Source organism: Protomyctophum parallelum (genome assembly GCF_964188405.1).
Source record: "Protomyctophum parallelum genome assembly, chromosome: 14".
Lineage (NCBI taxonomy): Eukaryota > Metazoa > Chordata > Actinopteri > Myctophiformes > Myctophidae > Protomyctophum > Protomyctophum parallelum.
Genome location: NC_139709.1, coordinates 15,736,607 through 15,745,733, shown reverse-complemented (window position 1 = coordinate 15,745,733; position 9,127 = coordinate 15,736,607). Strand labels below are relative to the sequence as shown.

At 42.1% G+C, this 9,127-nt stretch overlaps 1 protein-coding gene across 1 annotated transcript in view; it reads left to right on the top strand.

The window, feature by feature from the left end:
• Positions 1–983: 983 nt before the first annotated feature.
• The window catches only part of LOC310870900 (guanine nucleotide-binding protein G(olf) subunit alpha), an 86,866-nt gene continuing 78,722 nt past the window's right edge, over positions 984–9,127 (top strand). The window contains exon 1 of the mRNA XM_083782264.1: positions 984–1,739. Coding sequence (XP_083638390.1) covers positions 1,205–1,739 — 535 coding nt within the window. The 5' untranslated portion in view covers positions 984–1,204. The remainder of the gene's footprint in view (positions 1,740–9,127) is intronic.

The following is a 9,127-nucleotide window of genomic DNA, read 5'->3' as shown; positions in this document are numbered from 1 at the left end:
GTATGAACTGAAGTAAGTATGAAAGCAAGTCCAAGGGCGAGTTCTTATTGTAGTCACGGTGTCGTGTGATGAAAAGTAGGCCACATAGTTGGTCACAAACCTTGCTTGGATATTTGAAAGACATTTGTAGCAATAATCACTTTATTGGCAATGTGAGAGCTGACGTTTTCTGGATTCTGCACTATTTCACACAACAAATTGAGTTGTGTGTCTTAAAATAAAACAGGCTAAATAAGGGGCGGGGGGGACTAATCGGATTACATAGTAGGCTACAAATAGGCTATTATTCTCTGACATACAGTTATGAAATGTGTGTAATGAAAATCATGAGCAGCATTGTGGAAGTGGCCATGCTGTAGTAACGTGACGGGCCGGCCCGCGCACTTACACCTAACAACTGTGCAGCTCGAATGTTGACCGTTCACACAGCGGATAGCGGCGTTTTCCCTCCAAGGTTGTGCTTTCGGTCACTTACGGTAAGGTCGACCGCAGTGGACACTAAAAAAGGATCAGGTGATCTGAAACTACGGAGCACTGTTGCCATGTCTGCTTATTATAAGCGACTTTTTAAAAATCAAAAGTTGCTTGTAAATATTGGTAATTGTTGGTTGCGGTTTTTTGGGGGGGCTTGTTTCTAGAAAAATTGTAGTAGTTGCTCAATTGTAGTTCAAATCAAGGATCCCCAAATTAATAAGTAGCCTTGTCTGCAGTCTACTACTCTGCAGATTCGTATCTCTGTGTTGTTAAAATATACAATAATATATAAATATTTTTTAATATACCAGTTCACAACGCGTCGCATCACCAATGGTTGTTGTGAGCTTGTAGCTTAGAGTATATATATGAACTCTGCCATTTTCAAATAGCCAATGTTTGACCCAGTCACTTCTTTTGGTTTTGTTTTCATAGATAAGACCTGGTTGCTTATTTCTCTCGCGGCACCTGGCAACACTGCTACGGAGCGTAGGGCTGACTGGTGAAAATGCAAAATGACATATAGCAAATGTCGGAGCATAATTCATTCACACAATCGAATCAAATTCCAATTTAAGAAGTTGCGCCAGCGGAGCTCCGATGTGACGATGGCGCCGTAAAGGTTCGGGCTGTACGTGGTGTGTGTGGGCCGCGATTTTTGATATCTATACATGTTTATTTTTTAATTTATGAGAAATCATATTCACAGACAGATATTGGTTTCAACAACATGGGGCTGTGCTACAGTTTGCGTCCCCGGCTCTTCGGGGACCTGAGCGGCTCTATCTCCAACGCCACCTCGGACTCGGACCAGCCTCCTCCTCCGGACGCGGCCGGGGGACCCCCTCGCCAGGAGGACGCGGCGGGGGGATGCGGAGGAGCCGGAGAGACCTCGGCGCTCCGCGGCGGAGGAGGAGGAGGAGGGGGAGGAGGCCAGGTGCGCCACGGGGACTCCGCCAAGCTCCCCCGTGGAGACACCACCTCCACCACCACCACCACCTCCACCAACAACACCTCCACGGGCACCGACGGTGTGCTCATACAGAACGGGGGAGGAGGCGGCAGGGGCTCGGGGAAGGAGCGGAGTCGGCGCCTGCAGCTGCTCCAGAAGACGACGAGCACCCAGAAGCAGAAGAACTGGGACAAGCTGCTGGTGGAGGAGAAGGAGGCCGAGAGGGAGGCAAAGAAAGTCAGCAAGAACATTGACAGGACGCTCAAGGAGCTGAAGCGGGAGTATAAACAGACTCACCGACTGCTGTTACTCGGTAGGTCGCCCCTCCTCCTCCTCCTCCCCCCTTGTGTGTTGTATTATGAGTGTGTTTTATTATTAGAAACACAACGTAGCCTGATCTCCTAATTATGTCACTGCTCTGTGTACAGCGGCCTGTAATAACGCTGTGCTCTACTGTCTGCAGTGCTCAAACTTAAAAATCAAGGACTCTCATAACTCTTAAGAGTTACAGACCTGTGAGGTTCTATTTGTAGTTCCCCTTCAATGAACCCTGGGGGGTCCCTGCTGCCTGACTTTGAGAACTTGCTCTATAATGTATAATGTTGGTTTGACTGTTACCCTGCTGTCAATGAATGACACACATGATGGATGATGATGATGAAGTAGATGATGATGGATACATACATCCTGTTGTAATTACACATTTATTTATGAATAATAATCACCTTATAGACTTGCTCCGCACACATGAGTGAGAGAGATTATATTAGTTTAGTTATGATAGCCACATCGTTTTTAGATAGAGTACTAAGTGGCTTCAAATCATCCAGCCAGGGTGCCTTTCTGACTTTTCCTGACACTGTCCATGGTAGAAGGTAACAAGAAGACTCGCCCCGTTTCTGTTTTCCTCCCAGAATTTTCCCCAATGTGAGGGGTGGGAGAGGCTGGACAGCAGACGGCTGGCACCGGGTCGAGTCTTCCGGTATTCCTGTCCATGACCGGGTCCATATACATTTACAACTAGTTTCATTATTATTGCTCATATTTACTGTAGCAGCCTATCAGCTTGGGGATGTCATGCAGTTAATTAAATCACAGTCTTCCTTTTGGGATTGATTTAGCAGCATGCATGTTACCCTGAGGATTCTCAAAACACCAGTAAAGTCTACGGGGAACGTCCTATAGTCCCTGGGATGTTAAGCATGTTGTCAAATAGATTAGACCTTTATTGGTCCCGAGGGCTGTTCAGTTGTCATAACAGCACAGCAGTAAGGAAGAAACAAAGATACAGGTTCAGAACTTCAGAGTGGAGAATAAGTATGCACCTGGTCTGCCTGGGCTGGTCAGGTATGCCTGCCTGCAAGTAGGTAGAAACGGAGGCATACTGTTGTAGGTTCAGGCGTTGACACTAAGGGTTGCCCAGTGCCCACTTGCACCTGGCAGGTAAATAAATGTTCGGACGGGTGGAGTTTGCTTTTGGGGTTTCCCGACCGGTCATTGCAAGTACGCAACCGTCTATAAACACAACCCAAGATATCGGTCTAAACACCTGAACATGGATAGAGTGGCAAATTGGCAATCATTCTGACAGTTTTTATCACAAAGCCCCAGAAAGTAAAAATGTGTTAAATTGAGCGGTATTACATTTTTTACCTATCATTTTATAATGGCCGATTAACTTTTCGGGCAAGAGGGCATGACCTTTTGGCAAGTTGAACATGACCTGTACTTACCAGACGGGCAAGTGCCTCTGATACCTTAGTGTCAACCCCTGGTAGGGTGTGTATTCTATTACCAATAAAAACAGCGTAAATACAGACTTAAAGACCTAAACACTGATCTGAAATACAGGTGTTCTTTTTACTGGGCTAGACATCCACTCTGAACATTAATGCTGCACTTTTGGAGAAGAACAATAGCCACTGTATTTTACTGTAGTTACAATTTTAGAAAACAGCTTGTTTGGCTGTCAGCCAAAGTGGCCGGTAGGCACATTTACAAACCACAAATAATTGATTATTTGGCTGGTGGCTAGTCTGTTAATCCCCCACTGTGCCCAATATTGCCACTTGCTGTTATTACATCAAGATTATGAAAATATTCAGTGATCAAAGAAAGAGAAAGTCATGATTCAGGGGTGTCAGTTTCATTATAACTATAATTGGGAGAATTCCACTTAGGGTAATTCTATTCTCAGTGTAGCTGCCTAACTTATCCAGTCATTGGCAGTCTTAGCATGTTGTCATATAAGCTCTTATGTACTTGCTTTGCTTTAAAATGATATGGATAATAATTAATTATTGCTTCATTATTATGTGTAGTCCTAATCAATTTCCATGTAAACAGCCATTAGTTATTACACACGGAATGTCACAATTCTTGAGCTGGAGAGCTTCCGCTCGTCAAATATGGAATTGTTATCCACTCATCCATGTCTACGGGCTGAGAGCTACTGTTCTGTGTTGACCAGCAAATGTTTGACCTATGTTACTGGGTAATTTCAGCATCTTATCTGCCATTTTAGTTTGGACTGTTGTCTATCACCATATAATCCTGTTTATTTAGGAGTTATCTGCAGTTACACCCAGGTGTCTCTGTACTTTTTCGGTTTTCAATAGGCGGCCTAGTACTTCAAGCATGAGTAGTGGTGGCACGCTGTGTCGTCGTCGCCCCCCCCCCCCCCCCCCCCACCACCCCTCCCAAAATAAATCTGGTCTACAATGCGTTGTGTACTTGTGTGAGCTTGTAGATCTGCTATTCTGTCACACGTTATACCCTTCAGGTCTGCACTAGGCCTCTTGTTGCATGCCAGAGGACTGTGGAGGTTTGTGTTCCTCTGAAAGTGGACACCTTCCAAATAGTGTTACATTTCAAGGCAACGTATGCTAGCTAATCTGGGTCACTTTATCTGTTTGTATTTGCTGCAGGTATTTAAGCGAATAACAATAGCTGTGAGGAAGTATGTCCTAAATGAGTTGCCATTTTCTGCTTGAGTGTTAGGGGCTATATATACCGGGGAAGCCAGGTTATTTTTTATTTTTTTGACCATGTTTATAAGCCTCTGATTATTTTTTAATTTAACATTTTCATTTTTTATTAAATTAGTTATATTTTGTAGCATCTTATAAGACAGTGTGCCAGACAGTAGCTCAAGGTAGAGGAGCCAGTTGGGATTCAGAAGGTCCTCGGTTCCATCCCCGGCTCTTCCAGGCTTCATGTCCAAGTGTCCCTGAGAAAGACACTTGACACATGACTGCTCCCCTGTGCGCTTTCCTGATTCCCCTTGGGAATCCGTAAATAAATACCCTTTATATGCTAAAGAACTGTCCTTTCTTTGGGCTGACAAAAAAACCAAAACTAAAAAAGTTTGAATTGCATTGATATAATTTTTCTGAATTTTCTTTACAGGAATTCAGAGATGGGAACTGCTCCTATCCATTCTTGGACAGGAACTAGCTTGTTAGGAGCGCTCATGAACCAAATTCTAACCACAAGACTTGGTGATAATATCTATTACAGCTTTCCTAGATGTCGTTAACTGCCCCGTTTCGTATCTCGGGCCTTATCGCTCTCTTTCACGAGCCAGAACAACAGGCTGCTAGCAATGCGGTGGACTCTGTGACGTGATCACGGAAGAACTGTGACTTTAACCAACTACACTGCCCTGCAAAGCCAAACATTTCTCTGTGCGAGTTGTGAAAGTAAGAAAACACTTCAAAGTGTGTCTCCTGTCCTGTGCCAACAAAACTGTTCTTGTTACAGGAGTGGATTGTGTTATTAGTAGCATTTCAGTCTATAATGTTTTGCTGATAAGAGATCTGAACACTTGTCATGACCTGTGATCTTTAAAACAACAAGAAGCAGGTCTTTTCTGTTTGCCTTTGCAGGGTGAAATAGTCAATTGGGAGTCAGCCATTGCAATGTTTTGGGTTTTGTAGGCTCAGTCAAGCATGCATTCCCATCATGACGAATGTGAAAGCAACATAAGGAAGAGCAGAGTAGGAGACAGTGCTTCATCGGCCCTTCCCTTTAAATGCAAGAATGTCTCATCATGCACAGTCAGGTGAACTTTGCTTCTCTCGAAATGGGTTTTATCATTGACCATCACTGAACTTTGTTACTCACTGCACAGAGTTCCCAGTCACTGCAATGATCAACAGAAGTTATTGAAGTATTAATTATTGTCATATTTTTATTATATTGATAGCAGCGCCACAATGGTGAATTGTCTTGATACCTGTATCGGCCGAATGAAACTGAACCGCACTAAAAGGACATTGGACTATGCTTGTTCTCAAGGATTTGCTTACTGCATAATTTACACTATGGCTTATCCAAAGGGCCTGTGTCCCAAAAAACAGACTGCAAAGCTTTCTGTCTAGCTTCAGAATGTGAAAGATTAATTTCCTCTGGCCAGAGTTCATTTGGATATTTGCCTTAAGATGAACGGTTGTTTATATGCACATTGACAACAAATATTCTAGATCAGTATATAGTTTTATTATTATTTATTTACACATAGAATAAACAATGTCAGTGACCTCTTTCACTTGGAAAATTTGTTTCACCAGTTTTAAACTATAGGAGAATAGTTTCATAGCTTCCATTACAGTGACTCTCTAACTTAAGCTTTATTTATACCTAGTCGTACAACGGTGTTGCACAGCAAAAACTGTGGATGTTTAAGCTCAACACGTTGCAAAGGAGGAGTTGGACGTGTCTTCCCAGAATGAAACTGTTCTACAATGTTAAAAAACTAAAGAAAAAAGAAAAACATGTACATAAGAAGACTCAACATCCAAGGAGGTGTGGTAGCAATCGCCAACTTAAAAAAAAGAAAAAGAAACACAAGGACTATGCCTCAATTTCACAAATGTATTTTGGACACACAAACCAACTGCTAACGTTTCAGCCTAGTTGGTCTTCATCGGCGCATTGCAACACGTTTTGAGCTTGTTGATCAGCTATTTTCTGGAAGAACTCAAATATGGGCCAGAATAGGAATTGATTGATTGATTGAAATATTTATTAACAGTTTGCAGAATTACAGTACATTTCAAGCACAAACTCAATACAAAGACTGTTAACTGTGAGTGGACGACCCAATTAAGCATTACACTTGTTTACAAGAGGGTCCACCATGTTCAATTCATCAAAACATTTAGAGACGTACAAATAGAAACTTCTATATAGTTACAGAACACAACAGGAATTAAACACCAACGTTAAAGGACGACTTCACCACCTTTCAACCTATATCTTCCATTGGTTCTTGCTAATGTTCATGCTAAAATAGCAAATGTTTTCCTACTCGGTCTGTGTCTCATAGGAGAGCTGTGGGCAGTTCAGAAACCCGTCTTCTAGTGACATCATCGATGGGGAATCCAAGCTATTAGAAACTGCAGGCTTTCCATTCCTGGAAAGTTACAATGCGATAATGGAAGCCATAGTTCTCGCGACAATACAAATCTAAATATATTAAAAACAAAAAATATATATCATGTTAACTGCCTAACAATGATGTCACTAGAAGACAGGTTTCTGAACTGCCCACAGCCCCCCTATGAGACACAGACAGAGTAGGAAAAAAACGTTGCTATTTTATCATGAACATTAGTGAGGACCAATTATATGAAGGTAGGTTGAAAAGTGGTGAAGTCATCCTTTAATGTGGTTAAACGGACAGCAGTTGAGATTTTTGTTAGGGTCATCATGGCTAACCTTAAACTCAGCATTGTTTTAAAAATGCATCCTCATTCACACCTGTATGATTCCCTTCACATACCGTATTTCAGGGCACAAACATGAGTGACGATATATTTTTGTCACTTGCCACATTTTTTGTTGTATTCCTTTATTGTACAACAGTACTTTTCCTTTTTTTTTAACCCATATCTTATCTCAGCATAGGGAGCCAGCTGCAGTACAGTAGTTGGTCGTGTAGTGTAGATGGCAGCCATGCTTGTGTTATACCTCTTCTGCCCACTAGAGGGTGATGTGAGCCAGTTGCTTGTTTGACCTTGCATTCTAAGGTAGAGAGAGAGAGAGAGGGTGTGTGTGTGTGTGTGTGTGTGTGTGTGTGTGTGTGTGTGTGTGTGTGTGTGTGTGTGTGTGTGTGTGTGTGTGTGTGTGTGTGTGTGTGTGTGTGTGTGTGTGTGTGTGTGTGTGTGTGTGTGTGTGTGTGTGTGTGTGTGGGGGTGTGTGTGTGTGTGTGTGTGTGTGTGTGTGTGTGTGTGTGTGGGGGGGGGGGGGGTAGATTCCAACACCACTACAGATGATCTGAGTGGTGATCTTGATTTGCCTACAGAGCAACTTTCCACTCATTTCACTACATGAAACAATGATTTACATGGTATTTGTATATAGTCGACTACAGCAGCACGTTCATTGATGTAATGGGACACAAATAATCATTGATGGTAAATTGTAATTTAGGCCGTTTCAGTTTTTGCCAGCGATAGAAACATCTAGAAACATCTAGAAACATCTAGCCCTAATTGAGAATGGAACTCAAGTCCAGGTCGCCCAAATTTCATGCTTTTTCTTTCCCCCCCCCAATAATATGCAATGGACATTCTGCATGCAATCATTGTAACACATTTCATGTGAATGAATCAACGCAGTAAAGGCAATGTTGTGAACGGCTAATAATGTTGATGGTGTAGTCGGGACGACATTCCCCTCTCCTACACACAGCCATGCAAATGTAAAGATACACACATACACATACATACACATATCTGTCTATAAAGAACACATCATTGATTGACTGGATCTCACTTGCAACCTGAAGCCAAGAAAGGCCAACTTTAGCCAAGCCCACACCCTGTTTTACTCTACTTGACGCTACACAACAGTGCACACATACAGTTCGTACAATGAACTGTGAAAATCGTTGTATTTTTTGTCTTTCATGCCACAAGTCATTGATTGATTGATTGAAATATTTATTAACAGTTTGTAGAATTTACAGTACATTTTAAGCACAAACTCAATACAAAGACTGTCAACTGTGAGTGGACGACCCAATTAAGCATTACACTTGTTTACAACAGGGTCCACATTGTTCAATTCATCAAAACATTTAAAGACATACAAACATTTAGAGACATACAAATAGACATTTCTATGTAGCTAAAGAACAGAACAGGAATTCATCATACGGGAAGCAAAAAAGGGAAAAGATACAATATACATTGAGGGAAAATGGGGGGGTGGGGGGTGGGGGGGATCAACTGTGGGTTGCAATCCAGTGTCCTAGTACTGCAGTTTACTTTATTTGTTTATTTGGGAGGGACAATGCACTACATGAATGTGAAATGAATAGTCTACTAACATGATCTATGGTCTATTTTGAATCTTGAAAGATTATGAACGCATCTTTTGTAAAACTCCACGATATAACAAGTTAAATCAAATTATATTAGTCATAAATAATAGTCAATAGTCAATTCCTATTACTATTTCTCAACTATTGGTCAATATAGTAGAGCCCTAGCTGCCTTCCTGTGGTATAGCAAACGGCTGGATCATTTGTCCAGGACAGGACAGGGTCACAACCTGAATGCTATATGTGGTTTCTCATTTTAATTACAATAGCTCTGTGGGGGATATGTGCTGCTTAGGGTGCCTGTCAGTGTTGCCAGGTTTTGCTAGAGAAACAAGTGACCAGGTCTATGAAAACGGATACTGGAGAACTCG